The following is a 21,735-nucleotide window of genomic DNA, read 5'->3' as shown; positions in this document are numbered from 1 at the left end:
TCTAAGGGGGAAATTAAAATAATAATAATAATAATAATAATAATTATAACAATAGTAATATTAACAATAACTTTATTGGTATGGCACATTTAAAAACAAAGGGCTTTGACAGACCAAACTGATGCAGAAATACCTTGAAGCAGATAAAAACAAGTGAGAAATAAAAGTAAAAGAAGACATCACATAAAAACGGTTAATACAAATAAGAAAGAATAAAAGCAATAGAAAATAAAAAAGAGGATGCTTTCAAAAGTCATGCCTCCATTTTATTTTTTAAATCTTAAGGGCAATAACGAAATGAAAATACTAAATCGGATCAATATTTGGTATTACCACCTGAAGCATTCATTCTCCTACTTGCTCAGTTTTTCATGGTTCTCTCTGCAGGAAGGTTAATCCCACCATTTTGTAGAATTTTGCCTCAGTTCTTTTGTCTTCTGCCTCCTCATGTAATCCCACACTGGCTCCTTGATGATGAGGTCATGGCTCTGCGGGGTTCTCCCACGTGGGTAATTTCAGTGTTAAGTTTATTTCTCCTGAGCAAATAAGTGTAGTTTAGCATAAAATATGTTATATTGGTTTTCATGGCCGCCTGTTCAGAATTATATTTTATGACAAATAAATCATTTAGTTTGAACACCTTCATTGTTTTAGTTTACGTGAAGTAATTAACGCAGACAAAACCTCGGTAACTGTACCGTTATTCAATAATACATTGGAATGTCTTTTTCTTTGTGTGTAAGATGTCAGAAAACATTAAAAACTTGCCATCATTATTGCCTTAAGTAAACATATTCAAATTACTTTTAATTGCTGACATACAAATCCCCTAAAATGTTACCACGAACAAACTGGCACACAATGACTTTCATGGATTTGTGGTTTGTGGTTTTACTGCAAGGCTGAAATAACTCTCGTAGCTTTCCTAAACTCTGTTATACTCTCTGTAACACACAAAGCATTTAAATGAGGAATGATGTGATGACAGGCTTTATTAACTAGTCGCACAGGCTGAGAGCAGAACAACAAAAGCCTCTTCACATTCAGATCGACGGACAGTAAATGGTAAATGGCTCTTTTCTCTACACCATCACCAGTAACAACCAGCTCTCTGACTTTTGGTCCTTTTCAAACTTTCAGACTCGTCGATCCAACACAATCAGAGTGATTTATTAACATTTGTCGAAAAAAAAAACAACGGCAGTGCAACACATGAAGCGTATTTAGTCTCCGTAGAGGGAACTAGACAGGATACTGGTCATCTCCTGACTTGGAAAAGGAGCACGGTCAGATTCAACACATGCTTTGGCTTGATCTGATTAATGCTGGAGTGTCAGGTTGACTCTAATTTGGTTTTGGTTTCACCAATACAATACAAAGTGCAGCTGCTGTAGCAAATATAGCGCAGCGTGTTTGCTCTACTTTTGCTATTCAAAAAAAAGAAGCCTCAGAAGCACATCAGAGAGTCTGATTTCAGACTCAGAAAGAAGTGGCATACGTGCGTGGGAAAAAAAACAAGCCTCATCAAGAATTAAAAATGAAAGAAAAAGTTGGGTTTTTTTTGCCCTGGTGCAAGTGGACAAGTGGGTGGATCCAGTCGGACACGTGTCGGAGCAGCTCTACACAGTAGGCTGCAGCAGCTCCTGTAGCTGACACAAGGTGTCCTTCAGGGTGACGGCTAGTGTTTCCGCATGAGTCTCCTCGCAGCAGTTGAAGGCGGTGATGGAGAAGTGGACGTGGTCCGCCTGGGGGTTGTAACAAATGGCGTAACCGTCGGGAACGAGGGGCCCGAAACACATCACGCTGTCCGTGTTCGCAGGCACCTTGAAGGGACGAGAGACAGGAGAACACGACTGTTTAACCTGTACAGGCGTAATGTACGGGGCTGAAAACAATCTCTTTCCTTAATCGAAAATGGCATATGTAATAAAAATCACATGCGAACTAGTCAAATGTTGTTCAACACGTGTCCCATAGGAGTCACATCAGACAAAAACGAAAATCTAATTCAAACTAACTGTAGTAATTTCCAGCCCCTGAAAGCTTTTTGTGTTTTAAACAGAAGTAAATTAAATATCTTTGAGTTGAGAACTAATATTCTAACATTTTCTCAACTGAATAAATGACCAGTCAGCCGAATAATCAATAATGAAACTAAATGTTAGTTGCAGTTTTTCTAAATTATAACAATATGATCATATCACTGGACATCAGCCGTATTAGATAATATTTACCAATTATAGTTCAGTGGTTTCCAAAATGAACATAAGTAAAATAAAAATGAATGAGGATGAATTTGTTTTTTCTTCCCCACCTTGTTGACTGTAAGATCCACAAAGACAAACTTCTTAAATTGGACCGAAGATTAAATCCCTTTTTTAAAATTAGAAGATCATCTTAATGAATCTATTCTACAAAAGAAGTGTCATTATTCATTGCATTGTATGTAAAAAAAAAACAAAGAAATAAAAAAGGTGTGAAAGTGTCGACTTTGATCAAGGGGGATTGACCAAATTAAGAAAGAAGCACAGCAGTTTACAGGACGGAGCTTCAGTGTGAAAAGAAACAAAACCAGGAAACTTGTAACAGGTCATAAGATCCACATGAAATTCCGCATAAAGGAGCTGGAAACTCCCAGAATGCATTAACAGTGGGGGTAAATGTTCCACATAAAGAAAACATCAAGTGCTTCTTCACAACAGGGGGGAGTTGCTAGATAGAAAAATAAAAAGTCCTCTCACGTTTTCGCAGCGATATGACAAACAAAAAAAAAATCCCACTTCCTGTTGCCCTACAGGACTTTTCAATGACCTTCTGTAAATCACATCGACAAAGACAAACACCCCGGCGCAGGGAACACACCTGCCCTGTGCGCAGTTTCCAGTGCGTCGCCAGCCCGTACGCCGTGTCCATGAAGATTTTGGGAATGGTCATTCCTTTCTCGATGGCCTGCAGCTTGAGCCCCAGCAGGTGTTGGTCAACGCCGTGACCGTTAAGTGTCTGAACAGAGGACGAGGAAATGAGAAAAAGTTTGTATCAGCCAAAAACAGACGGAAAAAACAGTTTGCCTGATCTCGTTCACTTTTGGTGTTTACCAGATCAGTCAGAGCTGTGTAGGCGTCGACAGCTTCTCTGAACAGTTGTAGTTTCACTTCCCGCTGCAACACAAAAATTAATTAATTAAAAAATTCTGTTTACAAGCCACAACCACAATTCCCACCTGTTAAATCACCTAAAGCCAAAAATTGAATCTGTGGAACAATTCCCAGACGATACGGAATGTGTGTGTGTGTGTGTGTGTGTGTGTGTGTGTGTTTCTCACCGATACAGTCGGATCGTCAAAGGCCAGAATAAACTTGAGCGTCTGGTTTGTTGGCGAGCGAATATATTCCGTCCTTCCTCCTCGGAACATCCGCTGAGACGCGATATCGCAGGCCGGACAGACCTCACTGTGAACTCTTCAAAAAGAAGAAAGAAAAAGAAACACAAACGCTGCTAATTTCAGTCCTTTGCGTTTCCAATAGTGGTGGATTGTTCTCGTCGCGCAAAATCTAAATCTTTGGATGACGTTAATGTCGCCGAACCTGTAGTAGGCGAGCTGCAGGGCGACCTGGATGAAGGCGTTCGGACTCAGGCCGTGCTCCTTGGGAAGCTCCTTGCCGAACCTCTTGAAGTTGAACACGTTGACGTCGAGGTCGTTGATCAATCTGCGGGAAATTCAAAACGCCACTGAGCATCACAGTCCTCGGAAGCAAATTTACAAACCGCATACAAACATTTAACATTTAATAAATGAAGATGTGCTGCTGCTCTTTTAAAAGATGGAAGTTGGACAAATATAAAAAAAAAGTGTCAACGCTGCCTTTTCTACTTACCATGCCAAAAAATGTATGGATAACAAAAAAAATCGAATTAAAAATTTTAGAATAATAATAGAATAATTTTAAAATAACTTGTAATGTTAAAGATTTTTAAGTGTTGACTGATCATGTTGTAGTTTGTTATGCAGCCTTCCTTAGATATTTATAGTCCACACTGCGTGAAAGAAAAAAAATACTAGGATTTGGAGGCTTTGTGTTAAGGTAAAAAAAGGCCTGGATCACAATAACAACCTCTAAGTGGTGCAAAAATGCCAGTGGAGCCAGTTGCGAGCTTTCTTTTTTAGTTTTTTTGTCAAGGTTACATTAACGCAAAAAGGAGATAAGCGTGTTTACACTCCTGTGGCGTTTTGTTAGCGTTCACTTCAGCTTTGTTAAGATTTGAAAAGCAAACATCTGAGCAGCGAGGGGGAATTCTTCTTCCCCCACGACGATGAATGTATTCTTTACATTCACGCTAAAAAACACTGAGTCTGCCCCGCGCGGCGACACGGAGGCGCTCACATGTCGAGGTTCTGCTTGGCGTGCTCGATGTCCCGCTTGATTTCTCGGTCTATGTGGAAGTAGAGCTTCTTGGGCATCGACAGAGGGACCAGCGGCGCTCTCTTTGGGTCTGGCTTCTCACTGCAGACCAGAAAAGACAAATAACTTGAGCGTGTCACACATGTAACGCAGAAATCCAGCTATTTTTCTACAAATGATCCATTCTTAGGTTTAGCACAACCTTGCTGACTCTTTGCCAGTGATATGTGGCCTCTTGTTCCAGGGTTTTTCATGAGAAAGTCTCATGTGGATGCATCAAAAAAGTAAATATATTCAAGTCTAAACAAAGACAGTGTGAAAAAAATAAATACAATTCTTGTGGTCAGCGTCTCAACTGGCCATGGAAAGATATTGATGAACATTACGACACAATTCTGAAATCAGAATTTACTGCAGCTCTACTGCTTCAAGCCAATAATAAACATTTTCATGAAGTTGCCACGTCGTCTTATGTTCTGTGTGAAATCAGTGTTCAGATCTGATGTGGGTCAGGAAATACACAACCATTCTAATAAGCATCTTACCCCTGAAAAAATCCATAACGCTGATAAAAATATGAAAAGATTACCTACCAGGAATAATTTGACAAGCAAAAGAAAAAAAATTGCTCAAAAAATGCTGTGGGACATACAGCAGCAGTGAGGTATGATTTTCTAACATATAGTGACTGTTATATTTTGCAATTTATCCCACTAACAGACGTACGGCAGCCAGCGAGGTCAAACCAAACACTGTGTATTACAGAGGCATTTGAGGTGTGACGGGTAAACTATTTACTGCCAAAAACAAAATTAACAACTGGACAAAATCTGCTTGTTTCTGTTTTGGAGAGTAGCAAATTCATATCCAATATAGAAAATAATTAAGGAACAAAAACCCATCTGGAAACAACGTCCCGCTCTTCATTAAACGCCTTTGTCTCACCAGTACTGCAGGATGTGATCCAGCAGTGTTGCTATGGGCGGACCCTCGGCGGTGGCCTGTTCGTACAGGAGACCCCACGAGCCGTCCTCGCCCACCACAAACTGTCGCAGAAAACCCCACAAAACACACAACAGTTAAGCCCGGCGACCGCCGTGCCACGCCGGCTGATCTCGTAAACAATCCGACCGTTTCTCCGTCACGCCGCTCACCTGCAGCGTTTTGTCGAACCAGCGGTTGCCGCTGTTGGAGAACGTCCCGCCCCCGTGCAGAATCTGAGCCGCTTTTCGGCTCGCGTACCTGTCAATCAAAGTTGGACCAACACAGGAGCAACGTTATAATGAGTAGAAAAGAAAGTGGCTACATGAGGCTCAGAGAAATTATTGATTTTATGTGTCACCATATTTTAATGTTTTAAAAAGCAAACAACCAAACGTGTAATCAAAAATATAACCAGCCTATAATCATTAACAATTATTAACCATGTAATTTATTATTCATCGGGTACAAAGCTGCCAACGAGGAGCAACTTAGACGATGTTTAAAATGGAGGAAGTGGCAATTGTAATGTGTCTACAGACGACAAAATGATATCTGAGGATTACACAACATGTTCAGCAAACACAGAAATGCCTGAGAAATGAGTGTGCGTGCATGTGTGTGTGTGTGCGCGCGTGTGCATACTTCTCATCTGATATCCTCATCACCGGAGAGTCCAGACACAAGGAGAAGAGTCCCGTCTCTATCATCCGCACTGATTCCTTGTTTAGTTTATCTGAGTTGCACACGGACGAGAGAGACAATTAAAAAAACAAAACACTGAGCATCGAACACAAGTCTGTCACAACACGAAGAAGAAGACAATGTTATCTATACAATTAAATGAAATGAAATGAAATGGAAACCAACAGCACCCTGGAAGGAATAGTATCTAAACATCAGCGATGATTTCTGAAATGACCAGAGGAAACTAACGTGAACTTGTAAAAAGCTGAGCTCTGTCTTTTTCTCTCTGATCTGTCATTTTTTGTCTAGACTCAAGACTCTACGATCCTTTATTCTTCCCCTTTGGCAAATATACTGTTTGATAAAACGCCACATAAAAACCATTTTAACGGGAGTGTGAGCTGTCCTCCTGGTACAGTATCTACCTCTCAGCAGGCGGTTGTAGGCCTGTCCCCAGGTGTGGCGGTGCTCGCTGGTCAGGATGCCCATCGGCTCCTTGTCGGTCTTCCAGGACTGCGAGCGGATCCGCAGCAGCTGGCTGTGGATCTGACTCTCCGTCAGCCGGGAGCCGTCACTGTTGTAAACATCCAGCTGGAAGAACTGGTCACAAAAAAGTCCCATAAACAACTCAGACTGTTTTCCACCATACAAGACTGTATTAGGGCGCGTTGCGTTTACAGAAAACACATTTGTGTCTATTGGCCTCAAGGATTAAAGGTCAAAAACTCTCAACTGAGATGACCACCAAGACCATCTGGGACAGTTTGCATATTAAGCCATTTCTCGAACGCATGCATCTAATGTAGGCTTATGGTTTAGTTAGTAGTACTGAGATCAGACTTGTTTTGATTCCTCCGTCGGCCAGAATCTCTGAAAATCACAGGACGACACGCTGCCAAAACTCTGTGCAATAGAAAAGCCCACGTGACTTTGTCTGTTTACAAGGCTCGGTTGTAAAAAAAAAAAAAGGTGTGACTGCACAAGACCGGACACGACCGCTGCGTCGAAAACTGATGCCGAGAGAACAACAGAGAGAAAATATGTGACGTGCGTCCTCTTCATCCCACCTGGTAGTTCCTGACGACAGTGATGTGCGCCGGGAAGCGGCGGGAGCGGCCGTGGTGGGCGATGTGGTCGTGCTTGGGACCGGGGATCCTGCAGGAGGAGAAGAGGAGCGGGTAGAGGTCCATGCACAGAGGCTTCCCTCGCATGTACTCCACGGGGAGTTGGCCGCTGACGGAGAGAGGGAGACACACGTCAGTAAAATATGGTCCAAAAAACTCATTTTAGGCGTAAAATAATCAGCCCTAAAAAGAAAAATCAACGCAGAACCTTTCCGTCTGTTTTTACAATTTCACGCCCAGCCTTTTTTTAAAGGTCACTGGTTGTGTAGTGACTGCTCTCTGCCTGCGCAGGGCAGCACACTGTCGTATAGACACCATCAGATGATGATGACACTATTATAAATGTCCCGATGATACAACAGGACTAACGCCGCCATCTGCGCGCAGCTTATATTTCACCAGGAATTTTTTCCCGCGACAGACGTGTTTCAGCGGTTTGCAGCTGTTGACGTTGCTAGGATACAGTGACAGACAGTGAGAGAGTAGATAAATTTAGACGGAGATTAACTTAATGCAGAGGAAGAAATACGAGGCGATGCCAGTCGAAGTTGAAGCACTGAAATAGAAGCGAGCGGGGAAAGAGACTTGCAGGACGACAGGTTAGAGGATTGAACACAGCTCAGCTCAAAGTTAATCACCAGCTCTTCCGATTGTGGCAGATAATTAACAGCTACGGTAACTTGTTTATTATTGAATGACTGAACATCCTTTATAATTTGTTCTCCCTCGTGTTCACTGTTTTAAACTGACGGCAGCGTGAAATAAAAATGCATCAGATCCACTGATGCAATGTAGAACAGGTACATTTACTCAAGTACTGTAACTGTAAGGTACTTGTACATGAATATATCTATTTCATTTCATCTTACATCTGTAGATAAAAGGCATTTTCCATATTTTGCACATTATTTTTCAAACATAACATACGATGAGCAGCTGAAACATGATGCAATGCTCGGGGAAAACAATGACAATAGTTTAATTATTAAGTATAATTATGAATACGGGACTTTTACTTGTAAAGAATACTTTTACACAGTGCTAGACTACTTTTCCTAAAGTGAAGGATCTGCATGCTTTTTCTTAATATTGTTTTTGTAATATTTAATACATGCAAAGGATTCAGTGCTATATTAATGTGTAGGGCAATGTTGTCTTTAGTTTTCAAAAATCACAATCAATAAATAGAAGTGTTTATTTGACTCCAGCTCAAGTGATACAAATTAAAACTTACGCGTTTATTTTGGCCCTGAAGTCCAGAACTGCCGCGATAAGTTTGGATGCAAACCTATAAGTGGAGACAAACATGTTTCATTGTTATTCTTATCATAAACATTCAAATCAATCAATTTATATTCAGTAAAATCTGCAGTGAATACTAATGAATCACTAAGCAGGACTAAATAGCATTTTCCTGTGTTTTTCAGGTGAAATCGATGCATCAAGACATTTGTAACTTTCTACAATCTCAACTAAACAACCAAATTCTAATTATTCGTTATTATTATTCAGCACATGAAGGGACAATAAAGAAGTTATAGGGATGACTGTCATAACAGATAAATAACATAAATATCGTACAGTGTATTAAGTGGTATGATAGATATGATGTTTATTGCACAGTAATTTTAAGGTGACATGATAACCCTATAATTAATAAATATGATGAAATGATACATGTGTTAATATCGCACAGTGGAGTCTTGTCAGACTGAGGAGAAGTTGTTTAAGAAACAAAGTCAGAATAAGTTTATTTCCCATTTTAAAACTATACACAAAAACAGGAACAATCAACTGATAATGTCTCAATCTATAGGTTACCTAATCATTTCAGTAGGAAACAGGTCTTATTGTGCTACAAACAAAGTCCATGTTTCCAAGTGTAAAGAGGTGACATTTAACCAGCCTGTAGTTTCTACTCTGCCGTGCGGTGTCATGGTCAGTGCAGCACGAGCTGAGCTGAGCTGACTCACACTAGCTGGCTCCTCCAGTCGTTGTAGTCTCTCCTCGGCAGGGAGATGGCCGGGTTCGAGTGCACGGGCAGAGGCTGTCTGCTCTCCAGGTACGCCCACTTCACCCACCAGTCGGAGATCTGCAGGGGACAGACCACACACACACACACACACACACACACACACACACACACATTATTGACACTGGCACTCCCACGTCCGTCTCTGACACCTGTCCCACGTCCCACGCTGACACGGGGGAACACAAACCCAGTTCCTGGAGTGTCTGGCTCTCCTCTCCAGCCCGTCCTGCAGCTGGGCGCCCAGGCCGCCCGGCCGGCCGAACTCATGCACCATCCGGCGGGTGTGGCTGAGCTCGTCGGCGGGCAGCAGGGGCTCCAGGGCCCTCAGGTAGCCCTGCAGGGTGTGGGCCAGCGGGGGCACCGGCTGGGGGGGCACGGACGAGGAGGAGGAGGAGAATCTCAGCTCCTGCCCCCATGAAACCTGCGAGGAGAATGAGAAGTTGAGAGGATTCCTGTAAAAACTGGGCAAAGTGTGATTATGTTCCATGCACTTCATGCAAACTCCGCGAGGCGAGTCCAGTAATTACAGTGTCGGTGCAGCAACTCTGCACGTCAGCACACTGTGCACTGGCAACCATGGAAGTCTGGACGAATGCCAGCGACGGTGCAGGGAACGACTTGGGCGTACCAGCAAGAGGAAGTGTAAGAAATATGACGGTATGAACATGAATATACTTCTTCTTCTTCTTGGTTTGACAGACCCGACAAAACACTGTAGGTGGCGATAAGGGGCCAATGTGTGTCAACAGGAACCAACTCAACAAAAACCAGGAAAACAGAAACTCACCCGAGACAGCCATGCTCTGCAGGACCCTGGTCGGATTCTCCTCACAATCATGTTTCCACACAATCACAAACTCCCCGCTGCGTTGCATCCGTGTTCCCGAGCAGGCTGCGCGAACAGTTCTCCACAACGGTCAGGTCGTCGAAGTGAAGCTCAGCCCCATCATGGCGTGAACTTCTTCCCCCGTGCCTCGGTGGATCCTAGTGCGTGTTTTTTTTTTTGGTTGAAAACACACGTGCAACGAGGCAAGAAAGGGGGGGGGGAACCCCAACCCTTTTTGTTAATTCACACCGTGAGCATGCAGACACACACACGTACCGACTGTCGGAACTTCCTTGGACCGGAGCAACACACAGGACAAGCCCGCACACGTGTTGACGTCAAAGTGTTTCCGTAAACAGCTACGTGACTTGGGGCTGCCGCGTGCAGTACCGCGCGCGTCCGCGGGGCGTCGCTGTTGCGCCTCAGCGCGGCGCTCGGTGTGTTTTCCAAGCCCGTTGGCTGGGCCTCAAAAGTGTGAGCCCTTCAGACACAGGCACCAGGCACTGATGGAATACTAACTGCTGGTCGATGCACGGGTGTCGAATCGGAATTAGCTGGAGTCGGTTGTAGTTTCCTGAGCACGTTTCACCTCTCATCCATGTGTCGACCACCCTCCGTCTTCGAGGAAACTACATCCAAAAAGTCCAGTAGCCTCTGATTCAACATCCTTGTGGATAACCGGGGACCTGGATGAATGATAAACTCTGCAGACAACATGCATGGGCAACCAGAACCAGGGAGTAACAACTAGCCTCTGCAAAAATAAAAAAAACGCTTTTTTGGGGGGGCAAATGCCAAAGACGTAGCCCTTCTGACCATGCTCATTCAAAGTGTCTGAGAGGGGCGGAGGCTAGATAGAGAAAAGAGGCAAACTAAGGACAGCGGACAGTAATGGGTTTGATTTGAAGGTGTCTCGCCCAATGTCAGACTTACCGCGTCCCTTAAAGGATAAGATATACGATGTATAAGTACAGATCATGGGTGGCTAATGATAGATACACACAAGATGCAATATGATACAATAAAATCATTTCCCAATGTTCAGAGAGGGCTCGTTAATCAAAAGACTGGTGGTCATGATGAGTTGGCATCTGTTAAATCTAATAGTTTGATATGGAATATATATATGCACTGGTATGACTGTAATTTTTTTTATATTGATATTTTGGGGAATTCCTGTCTTGTATGACAAAAACAAATAAAAGTAAACAGAAAAACCCTTTTTCAGAATTATTTATTAGATTATTTTTCTCTCTTGAAGCCAGCTTCCTCAACCATCATAGAAAAGATGGGAAATATTTGCTAAGAATGTGCACATAATTTGTATAATAAACATCTTCTTTTACCCCATTAAGATATTTATTTACAAACAAGGAATATGTTGTATGGATTACATTATAAATGTTATACGGCTAAAAGGTCAGATAGCGGCTGTAAAATGCTGAAGTTACTTGAATTGTTTAGGTTGTAAAGTTTTCTTCCTCTCAGGGATTTCAACTCACACAATTCTCTCTGCTTCCACATGACAAAGATAACAAAATAATGTGTTTATTTCAATCCATATACACTTTAACTGTACTGTTAGCAGAGTTGTTTTTGAACAGTAAGGCTCTAATAAACCCCCACACAAGACAAAGACCCCTCACGTTACAACGAAGCTCATTCCTGCAACGTTCAACACAACAAAAAGAAATGTCAAATATATTCATGAACTTACATTTTATATCATCTGTATGGGCAAATCCAGCAGGCACACGAAAAAACAGATGATATAAACATCACTCTTCTGTGCTGAGGCAGTGCTGATTTAAATTTAGAAAATAATTAACACAGACAAAATCAATTGCAGTAACTAAAAAATTTGAATATTGTCAAGTTTCCTTGCATTGCATAGACAAATGATCCTTCATCACCTAACAGTGCACACCTGAGGGTCTTTTTTATATTACAAAATGGTTTTTGTAATAATTCTACAATATGTACCATTCTTATACATTCACATTTGTCCCTCCAGTTCCCTGAAAATAAACACAAATACATGTCTCTTTTACAACTGGATAAATCAACCTGAACTGTACATTTCTTACACAGCAATCATTCATTCTGATGCAATAACTATAGATAAAACAAAACACCATCATCACAAAACACCCCACTTCAATGCTCAGTTATTAAAATGAAACAAAACACGATAAAAACCTCAGAATATTGTTCGACAAAACGTTGGTGATCTCATCACAAGGGCAATTTTGGCGAAGATCACCGAGGGCAAGACTCATCTGGAAGACAGAGAGATGGAGATGGAAGGTAAATAAGGTGAATCTAGAACTATAACTTTTTTTCTTCCATTTTTCATATTTGGAGCTGACTTAATCCCATTCACCAACAGTTACATTAATGGTTTTTAGATAACCATGAATGCAACATCATACCATTCCATTTGTTCTCCAATAATCATCAATTTTATCCAATTTAGATTTTTTTTTATTGCTGCATAATGTTGCATGTGATTCTTTTATTTTCTTATATTTATTTCTGTCTGATAGTTAGTCAGTTAATCTATTTAAAGTGCTGGTGTTATTCCAGATTTTGCTTATTGCCAACAAACCCCATTTACAAAATATATATATATTAAGTCAGATCAGCATTTAAAATGGTTTGCAGATGGTTTTCAGGACTTGATGGTATAAATACACAATTTGTACAAACTTCCTGTCCTGTTGACAGCTAGCTTGCTAACTGACCGTTAGCTCAAATATATATTTTTCCCCTTCAATAACTGTGTTCAGTTAAATGATGTTCAATTCCAAGAACAGGTACAAGAAAGGAGTTGACGGTACAAATAAATGTACATGTTTGAATAAACTTCATGTCACGATAGTGACCAAAAAACCTGCTAACACAGCTAGCTAGCAAGCTAGCTCAGAAGATGTGTTTCACCATCTTTAATTATTGACGTCCTCTGTCGGAGTACACACCAAATGGTTTTGGTACAGGAGTTAATGGTACAAATACAAAATTCATGTTTTGAATGCAGTACAGAGTAAATGAGAGAATGTTTTTGCAGACTGACTCAGTAGCCATTTTCCATTTATACTTTCTCAAATCACTAGCCTGTCTGTAGCCCAAAGCTCATTGGATCCTACTAACGATGCAAATCAATGTTGTTTGTTTCATACTAAAACAGCTGGAGGTTCTTGTTGTCAGTCACATGAGTAAATAGTGCTTTTATTACTGAATGTAGCTATTAGGAACTGCAGATTTATATACTTTTTTGTGGTAGGGAGTATTATGGTATTAAGTGTAACACAGTGCTCATGTTCTTTGTAATGAAAGGACATGTCCAGTACATGGTGTGGCTCATCTATGTGGGGGGGGGGGGGGGGGGGTAGTAGTACACTGGAGTAGTATGGCACAAAAGAATAAGCCGTATTAGCTTTTGGATACACAAGTCAATACTTGTTCTTTGGATAAATTCATTGGTCTTTTCATGGAATTTGCTGAAAAATATAACATTTTACCATCCTTATCTTTTACGTAAGTCCAGACGTCTAAACTAATTGAGAGTTTAACATGAGATCATGGAAAATCTCATTACACACTATGTTTTTTGAGAAGAGGGCGGCACTGACCCACTCTTAGACCCTGTCCCGTTGCGGCCCCAGCGTTCCTTGTGCTCTTGAACGTGATCGCTCCTCCGTCCACATCAGCCTCCTCCTCCTGCGCCTCCTCTCCCTGCTGCCTCTCCAGCCTCCCCACGTCATGGGGGTGTGGGACACACGCCAACATGGACATCTCTGACGGGTACTCACACACCTGCTCCAGCTGGTCCTCGTCGAAACACACCTTCACCTGCACACATGAGGAGGGGGGAAGGTTTATGGACTGCTTTTGTATATGCCGCTTTTTCTAGTCACATTCGCACATTTACACACACATTCATACAGCACTACTAAGCACGTCTCTATCATTTATACATCCCCATCCCATTCAGACACTGGCGGCACAGTCGTCAGGGGAAATTTGCGGAGCGGTGTGTCTTCACTTCGACATGCGCCCTGGAGGAGCATGGAATCAAACCACTGACCTTGTGGCCAGTGGATGACCCGCTTTACCTTCAGCTCCCGTCAAATGCTTTTTTTCACTTGTTGTTATTGTAGCTTTTGCCGTATACGTGTCCAAGGTTTTGCATATTTTGTGTTCAAGCAAACCTGCGAGACTTGATTGACACAACTATAGCAAAAAAGTTGACTCATTGCTGATCACTCCTACACAGCAGATTTAAATACTTTCAGAACAGTTATCTGTAATTTTGTTTGAGAGACATCAGGAGTTAAAATAGGCTTCACACCTCGAATATGACAGCAAAACTCAACAGTCAAAAGATCTTTAAATCAAGATTGAAGAATAAAAATATAAGTTTAAAGGAGATTGTGTCTGTTTTACTAATTATTTTAGTAATCAAAATCAAAACATTTCATGCAAATAGCAAAGGAAATTACAAAAAGGTAAAAGTTCAAAGGTAAATGTTCAGCAGTGTAATTGCTATATTGCTATATCAGGTGATTTTTCTTACATGCGTACATGGTCAAATTTAAACACAGGCTGGAAACACTGAGGAGTGTTTACACTGTCAGTGTAATGTTAACTGACAGCACGAGGCTTAACACAGCAGAAATACTCCCTGTGTGAAAGCACTTGCCGACCGAACACCTCACAAGTTATTAATTATTCAGGGAAATACATATCTGATGTGTTGTTCAGCAGCGGGAGCAGAAACACAAGTTTGATTTACGAGATCTCCCAAAGTGGTTCAGAAAACAAGGCCTCGTTGTGCTTAGCTCATCTTTGCCCTGGACCCACAGATTCTTGCGTGGAATTTGTTTAGTCAAAGGTCCGCATGGTGTAAACACATGGCCTAAATCTGACGGGAAACAGCAGCACATCCACCGTGTGTCTTATTGCAACAGCAGCTCAGCTCTCCGAGACCTAGGCTTGCACTGTAAACACGCCCAGAAGCACAGACGTGATCTGGACGGAGCCTGAGACCTGCAGACAGCAGACTGCACGCACGCTATACGAGTTATCTTCACCCTGTGACTGTGGCCGTCTGCAGAGTAGTGCAGATAATAGCTCTGCATTAGCGAGGCTGGGGAAAACCATGCTCAGGCACAGGAGGCTAATCCTCCCTCCCTGAACCTGATTAACCCAGGCAGCACAGCGGGACAGCAGAGGGCACCCGGTGAGAGACAGAAACTGAAAGAGTAGAAGAGTAAGAGAAGCAAAGAGACACACAGGTTGATAAGTGACGCTGTGCGTTTAAGTTTCCGTCTGGGTTCACAGTGGTTTCTGAGAGTTGTGCAGCAAAGTTTTCACGTCAGACAAACAAAATACGTGCTTCTTTAGTTGAAGTTGACAATTTTCCAGAGCCTATTAATAGTGCATGTTTATAATAAAGGTAATTCAGACCAAAAAAAATGTCATATTAATGAATAAATCATTAAATGGAGTTGGGCAAAAAGGTCAGAGAGAAGCTTAAAGTTCATGGAGATTTTTGTTTCGTGAGTCGATTCAGGTTAAACCCCTGACCCCCGCGATGGCGTGGTTCAGTGGGGGGAGGGAAGGAGGCCTGACGTCAAACAGCCTGAAGGGCGTCGATGTGAGAGTGACAGGTGGTCAGAGAATCACCAAGTCGTCACTCACCGCGACTAAAGACGACTGCGCTCACGGAACGGGGAAAGAATTACCCAACTGTGTTCCCAGAGCTAAACCAAAGTAATACCTGTAGAAAAGCAAAACTGTTCAGTGTGATTTCAAAAAATCAAAAAGAACACCACGTCGCTTCCTTTTGTCGATCTCTGTCTCTTGTTCGGAGGAAGTGCAGAAGTTTTTGAAGAGGAAGTGAGCAAAAACAAGTAGTGTTACTGGGAGTTTCTGTTTGACCAAATATACAATCCTTTAATCACCTTTAATCTTCTCAGTATGTCAAACTGTGATTTTTATCTGCTCTCTCTCTATCTCTCTCTCTGTCTCTCTCTCTCTCGATGGCGTGTTAGACCTCCGACAGGTTTTTCCTCACATATACTCTCTTCTCTGTCTCTGTTCTCCTTTCATTTCACCCACGTCAAGCTCGGAGTTGGCGGCCTGCTGTCAGAGAAACACTCAACGCGCCATACAGTGGAAGGTCAGCGCGGTCAAAAAGTGTCTGCCAAGACTCCAGTCTAACAAACCAAACCCCCACGGAGGTGCCAAGAAGATACAAAGAGAGATTTGTCTGAGAGGCAGGGAGGGCTGACTCAACAAAAAATGGCAGAATTGGTGCGAGGGAAACGAGGAAGCAGTCTGCAACACACACAGTTTAACAGCTCTTAACATAGAAAAGATAACACTAAAAACAATGCAATTCTTCCAATAGGCAGTCAGGTGCAGTGAAACCCATGAACGCAACATCCCTTGTGTATCACATGGTGCAATTAAGGGCAACGTTTATGTTTTTAAAGTTTAAAGTTTGTCTTCAGGAATAGTTCAAAATAGAGGAAATGAAAAAGTCCTAAAATGAACCTTGGTGACGGAGAGATTGATTTGGAGTTTCACTTGACCCTGCGCAGAATTAATTAGTTAAAATAACAGTGAGGCACCACATGGTGTGTTCGGTAGACTAACTGCAAGGAAGCAGGTTTTCTGTCGTTGTGGTTTCCTACTACACTTTTATGTCTCTAGTGAAAACTGCAACATTACAGTAAACTGTCTCATACTGCCGAAACTAAGGAGTGATACGAAGCACTGTTCTTTTGTATTATAAGTCCAAAACATAACAATTGCTGACAGTTTGCTTTGTCAACTTGTGTTTTTTTTTAGGTCACATACCAGAATGAGTTGACAATGCCACCGCCTATACATGTTTGACTAAATATGTGCAGTGTGGTGAATCATTATCAGAGGGTAAGAGTCAAAAGTCTGCAAAGAATTAAGATGGCAGAACCAAGTGGCAAAGCAGATCACCCCGGGATTTTATGGCTAAGAATCAAGATGTCGTGCTTGATAAGGCTTTAACCGGCTTAGGTTGGTCTCAGTGATCGCTCTTCTCAATCAAAAGGGATGTTCTCGCAGTGAAAGGGGATTCTGCTTGAAGACCGGGTGGCCGTCAGACAGGTGCCACAAGGTGATACCGTCTGGCCCACCTTGAATTAATTTCATGAGCGGAGCAACCATGCGTCTGAAAATATTTGAAACATTTCCAAACCTGACGTGTCCCAATTTCCATGACAAAGACAGAATTATTGGGAGAGACTGATTCATTCTATGCTTTTTGGTGCCTTTTCTTCTGCATTTATCTGAGTGAAAGGCTGAACAATGAAAACCCTACAGTTTCCACTCACCCTTTTCGTGGTCCCTCTGTATTTGACCAGACAAGACTTCTCCAGATTTTGATATCCACCAATCACCTGGATCTCCTCCACTGTGGGGTACTTCTTCTTCATTGGCTCGGCCGCAGCGGGGGCTACCTGGGCCTGCTGCATTGTAGTCTTTGCGGGAGTGGAGTCTGCTGATGTTGTGGACCCTGCTGTGGACCCCGTTCCTCCACCTCCTCCTCTTTCTCCAGCAGCATTCCTTTTTGGGTTTATTGTGATGGTGGCACCTCTCTTCACTTTGCCCCCAGAGGCACTCCTGATGGAGAAGAGCGTGGGTGATGGGCTGGGTGATGGAGAGACACTGGGAGACTGGGTAGGAGATGGGGAGCTTGGAGAGGGAGCAGGCGTTGGGGCACAATCAGAGGGTCTCAGAGAATTGTCTGGGGATTGGGTCCTGAGAAATGAGTGGTTGACGGTTATAGTTTGTTTGAGTTGAGATGTTGGAGAACAAACACGTAGAGGCGACGCTTTGTAGTTTGATTCTGACTGATCCTTCTCCTGGGTCTGGAAATCGTCCTTTACCTGGTGCTTTGACCCTCCTCTTGGGCTTTGCTGCCTTTTCGTCTCTCTGTCCTTAAGAGAAGTGCTTGGCGATGTACTAGACTTAAGTGCTTCCTGCTCCTTCAGCTGAAACTGCTCTATCTGTCGTTGTATCTTCTGAACCGCACAAATGTCTTCACCTGCCAGAGCTTTGCTGTCCCCCTGCTGTGCGTTTGATATGTGGGTCTTCACTTTTACAAGTTGCACAGACGGGATGTCTACAGTCCTCTCCCTCAGACACAAACCTGATCTCGAGCGGACACTTTCCAAGTTGTAGATCCGACTCATGGCTGCGAGGGAGTTGGGATGAGAGGGCGAAGGGGATAGAGATTGTTTGGGATCGAGGGGTGATGTATATTCTTCCGCCTCCTCCACTGACAGCGCCTTTTCTTCCACCTCCCTCTCTTCTTCTCTGCTCTCGCGTCGGCCCTTGTCGCACCTCAGCTGCTCTTCTTCATGTTGCAGGGGGTCGTCTTCTTCATCAGATATCTGAGCTCTGTCAGAGATAACTTCGGCAGCAGCGGTGGCATACCCACTTGTTACTTCCTCTCCTCTGTCGGCTTCTGAGTGTGGGACAGAAACAGGAAGCTGAGGGTAGGTTTTCATCACTTCCTGCGTGACGTCAAACCCAGCCATGGATGTCTGCGCTGCTGCGTCTTCCTGTACTGTATCTGCTTCAACCACCTTCTTCCGCATGTGAGCTGCAGCTTCCCACTCTGGCTCTATTTCACTTCCCCTCTCGTCATACCTCTCCCCAGCTGTCTGAGTCTCATTGACCTCTGCAGCCTCGCTCCCCTCTCCATCCCGTGTCTCCCTTTGTCTCAGCCTCTCCAGCTCTTTCTGTCTAATTTTCTCTCGCAGGGACTCGATTCGGCTCAAGGGCTTTCCGATCCTCCAGCTATCCCTCCTCTCTACACCTTGTCCTCCTTCCCAGTCTCGCTCTTCGTTGTTTTGACCCACAACCTTTTTTCTCTCCGCCACTTCTTCTGCAACATAAAACACAGTCCTGGGGATTTGAATCTCGAGGGGACCTGGAGGAGCGACCCTTTTTGGAGATCTGGGTGTTGCGTCATGAATGAGGCTCTCTGATCCGACGTCGTAATGTTGACCTTCCTTTTTGCACTCTTTGGGCGGTTCAGGAGAATCCTTGTACGCCCTGTCCCCTCTCTCGCTGCTATAAACAGTTGTGTCCCCTATTTTTTCTATTTTACTCAAAAGATCCTCCGTTTGCTGGGACAAAACAGAGTGTGCTTGGTAGGGTCCTTGCGGTCCTGCACCACTCCACTCTGGCCCTCGGTGGGGGTCTCTGGCTTTATCTGTGACTGTACAGAGTAGACTGGAACACTCTGTGAAAGCTGATTCATGTCTGTAGTGACTCTCAGCAGTGAGGCGTGGACTTGCCGCGTCTGCTGATGGGGCCATGACGTAATTCTGCATAGTTTCAAGTGGGATTGCGCTTTCGAATCCATCCGCTCTGAGAAAATCAGACGCCTTTTTGTCGCCAAGTTGTGCCTCAATTTGTACTCCTTCTTCTGGATCTTTCTCGACACTCAGCTCCCTCTCCAAACTTCGCTTTGCTTCTCTTTCAGCTCTTGTTTTCCCATCCTGCCGGATTGGAATTCTTCTAGCGAACGAGATCCCCTCTGTGTTTTTGACAGACACAGCCGTGAACCCCTCATCTCCATTTCCATCAACCAACTTCTCTGCAGCCCTCTTGTCAATATGCTCGACTTTCTTAACCTCACTCCTGTGTTGGATGGAGACACACGTTTCTGCATCACTTCTCTTCTGCGACGGCCCCCCTTTTTCGTTAGTTTTACCATATCCATCCCTATGCTTTCCAGACTTGTCTTTATCTAAAAGCAGTGCGCACCCCATTTTGATCTTTGCTGTTGCCACCTCTAGCCATGGCGCCACGCTCTTGTCTGAATGTGTCCTCTCACGAGTTTTCCTCTCATAACAACTTTCGTCACCTAAACCGTTCTCCTTTGCACAGACGACTCGATCGGAGAAGCTGAACGAGCGCTTCGGCACGCCTTTCAACAGCATGTTCCTCCCGTCTGCCCTCCTCTCCTCAGACTGTTGGTCATCTTCATCAGAGTATTTTCTCCTCCCAGGCCGGAGGAAGTTATCAGAGCTTTTGGAACGAGATGGCGGCTTAGGGAGCTCTCCGAATTTGCTCAGCAGCTGGCTGACCCTCCCCCCTCTCTCAAGAAACACATTATCATCCGAGCTGTCCTTCAAGCCTTCTTTAATAACTGTCGCCTGGCCCCATGGTCTTTCTTTCTCTTTTTCTCTCAGCCAGGAAATGTCTGTTCGGAGCTCCCTACTCTCCCTCCGCATATCCAAGCTGCACTTCATCTCTCCATCCTCTCTCCCCTTTCCTCCTGTATTCCTCTCTTCAGGGTTTGCCGAGGGCTGTATGATCAGAACCTCAGAGGCTCGGATCTCTGTGACGCTCCCTCCTCCGGCCAGGATCTCCCTCAGGTCCATTTTCATCCCTCTCTTCACCTGGTGGTCCTCCTCGGGCCTCTCCCTCTCCATCTCCCTCCATATGCCCTTTCTGTCATCGCTACCTTTCCTGTCCTGTTCGATGATGATGATGTTGTCAGCTCGGATGGTTCGCAGACAAGGGACGTGGGGAGAGACAGATCCAGATGGTGGATCTGTTTCTTTTTCCTCCTCATCTTTTCTTACTTTGAGGAATTCCCTCTCCCTCGTTGCATCTTTAGCAGACTCTTTCCATTGGCTTTTATCTTTTTCCCATCTCTCCCTGCTATTATCTCTTTCTCTTCCCTGACTCCTGTCCCTGCTTCTTTCTTTTTCCCGCCCCTCACTCAAATCTCTGAACCTCTCTCTTTTCAGCTCCATATGTCGTCCTCTGCCTGGCTCTCCGTCTTGACCCCTGGGATTCAATTTCTCCTTCTCTTTACTATCTGGCTCGCTCCCTACATCTGCATCCCTGCCCTTCCTCCATGCACTCTGCGTGCGAATGAATGGGTTTTCATGGAGTGGAACTATAGTTTCCACAGACACCTGACTCTCTGGTTTGGGGTCTGCGTCCAGCCATAGGCCCGGATCTGGACTGAGTGAGGGCTCACTGCACAAATTAACCGTCATAGAGCTGTCTGTGTCACTCAGACCATCAGAAGCAGGTCTGAAATCCACCTGCAGGAAACAGACGTCTCTCTCCTTCTCCCTGTCACCCACGCTGTCCTGCTTTGCCTTCCTCCGCTGGATGATCCCTCGCTTCCAGGCGGGCATGCTGGCAAGCTTCTCCTCCTCCTCCTTCTCTCTCCTCTCTCGCTCCTCCTCCTCTCGCCTCTTCTTCTCCAGCAGGAGTTGCTTCCATTCCGGCAGAGAGGAGACAGACATAACAGACAGGGTGCAGGTTTCTGGACAAAATGGTTGGCGCTCGTCCTCTTCGAAGCCTCTGGGACTTGTCTGCGAAAACGATGAAATTAAATCAGTCCTACCTCATGATCATTTTAGGCCCGGAAATGTAACTTTTGACATGTAATACGGTAAAACTTACAAGAAACTCGATGAGCGTGAAGCAATACACAATCACAGGGTTATATATTTTTTTCCTAGTAGTTTATCTTCTGTCCATTGGGTCTCACACAAGATGAGATCATCAAACGTGCAGAAAATCAAGCACATGTAACCACAAAACTATCCTCTACCGCATTAGTGATTAAAATGTGAACTTAAACTCACCAAAACACCC

At 43.8% G+C, this 21,735-nt stretch overlaps 2 protein-coding genes across 3 annotated transcripts; both read right to left on the bottom strand.

The window, feature by feature from the left end:
- Window positions 1–974: 974 nt before the first annotated feature.
- cratb (carnitine O-acetyltransferase b) lies at window positions 975–10,459 on the bottom strand. The gene is made up of 16 exons (XM_035620548.2): window positions 10,330–10,459; window positions 10,015–10,211; window positions 9,415–9,648; window positions 9,166–9,284; window positions 8,427–8,480; window positions 7,136–7,301; window positions 6,494–6,668; window positions 6,027–6,117; window positions 5,555–5,642; window positions 5,346–5,446; window positions 4,383–4,502; window positions 3,585–3,707; window positions 3,323–3,458; window positions 3,096–3,158; window positions 2,863–3,000; window positions 975–1,823 (listed from the first exon to the last, which is right to left on the bottom strand). Exons 2-16 carry the CDS (start codon window positions 10,063–10,065, stop codon window positions 1,620–1,622), a joined length of 1,863 nt encoding a protein of 620 aa, XP_035476441.2. The 5' UTR covers window positions 10,066–10,211; window positions 10,330–10,459; the 3' UTR covers window positions 975–1,619.
- Window positions 10,460–11,569: 1,110 nt separating this feature from the next.
- Window positions 11,570–21,449, bottom strand: ppp1r18 (protein phosphatase 1, regulatory subunit 18). 2 transcript variants are annotated; one of them, XM_035620546.2, is made up of 3 exons: window positions 17,433–21,449; window positions 13,686–13,905; window positions 11,570–12,332 (listed from the first exon to the last, which is right to left on the bottom strand). In XM_035620546.2, the coding sequence occupies exons 1-3, from the start codon at window positions 21,378–21,380 to the stop codon at window positions 12,313–12,315; spliced, it is 4,188 nt and encodes a 1,395-aa protein (XP_035476439.2). In that variant the 5' UTR covers window positions 21,381–21,449; the 3' UTR covers window positions 11,570–12,312. The 2 variants fall into 2 exon arrangements, with proteins under 2 accessions (XP_035476439.2, XP_035476438.2); XM_035620545.2 differs by having other exon boundaries at window positions 11,570–13,905.
- Between the last annotated feature and the right edge of the window lie 286 nt (window positions 21,450–21,735).

Source organism: Scophthalmus maximus, chromosome 22, assembly GCF_022379125.1.
Source record: "Scophthalmus maximus strain ysfricsl-2021 chromosome 22, ASM2237912v1, whole genome shotgun sequence".
Lineage (NCBI taxonomy): Eukaryota > Metazoa > Chordata > Actinopteri > Pleuronectiformes > Scophthalmidae > Scophthalmus > Scophthalmus maximus.
Note: the sequence above shows the minus strand (reverse complement) of the source record. Positions and strands in the feature narration are given on the sequence as shown.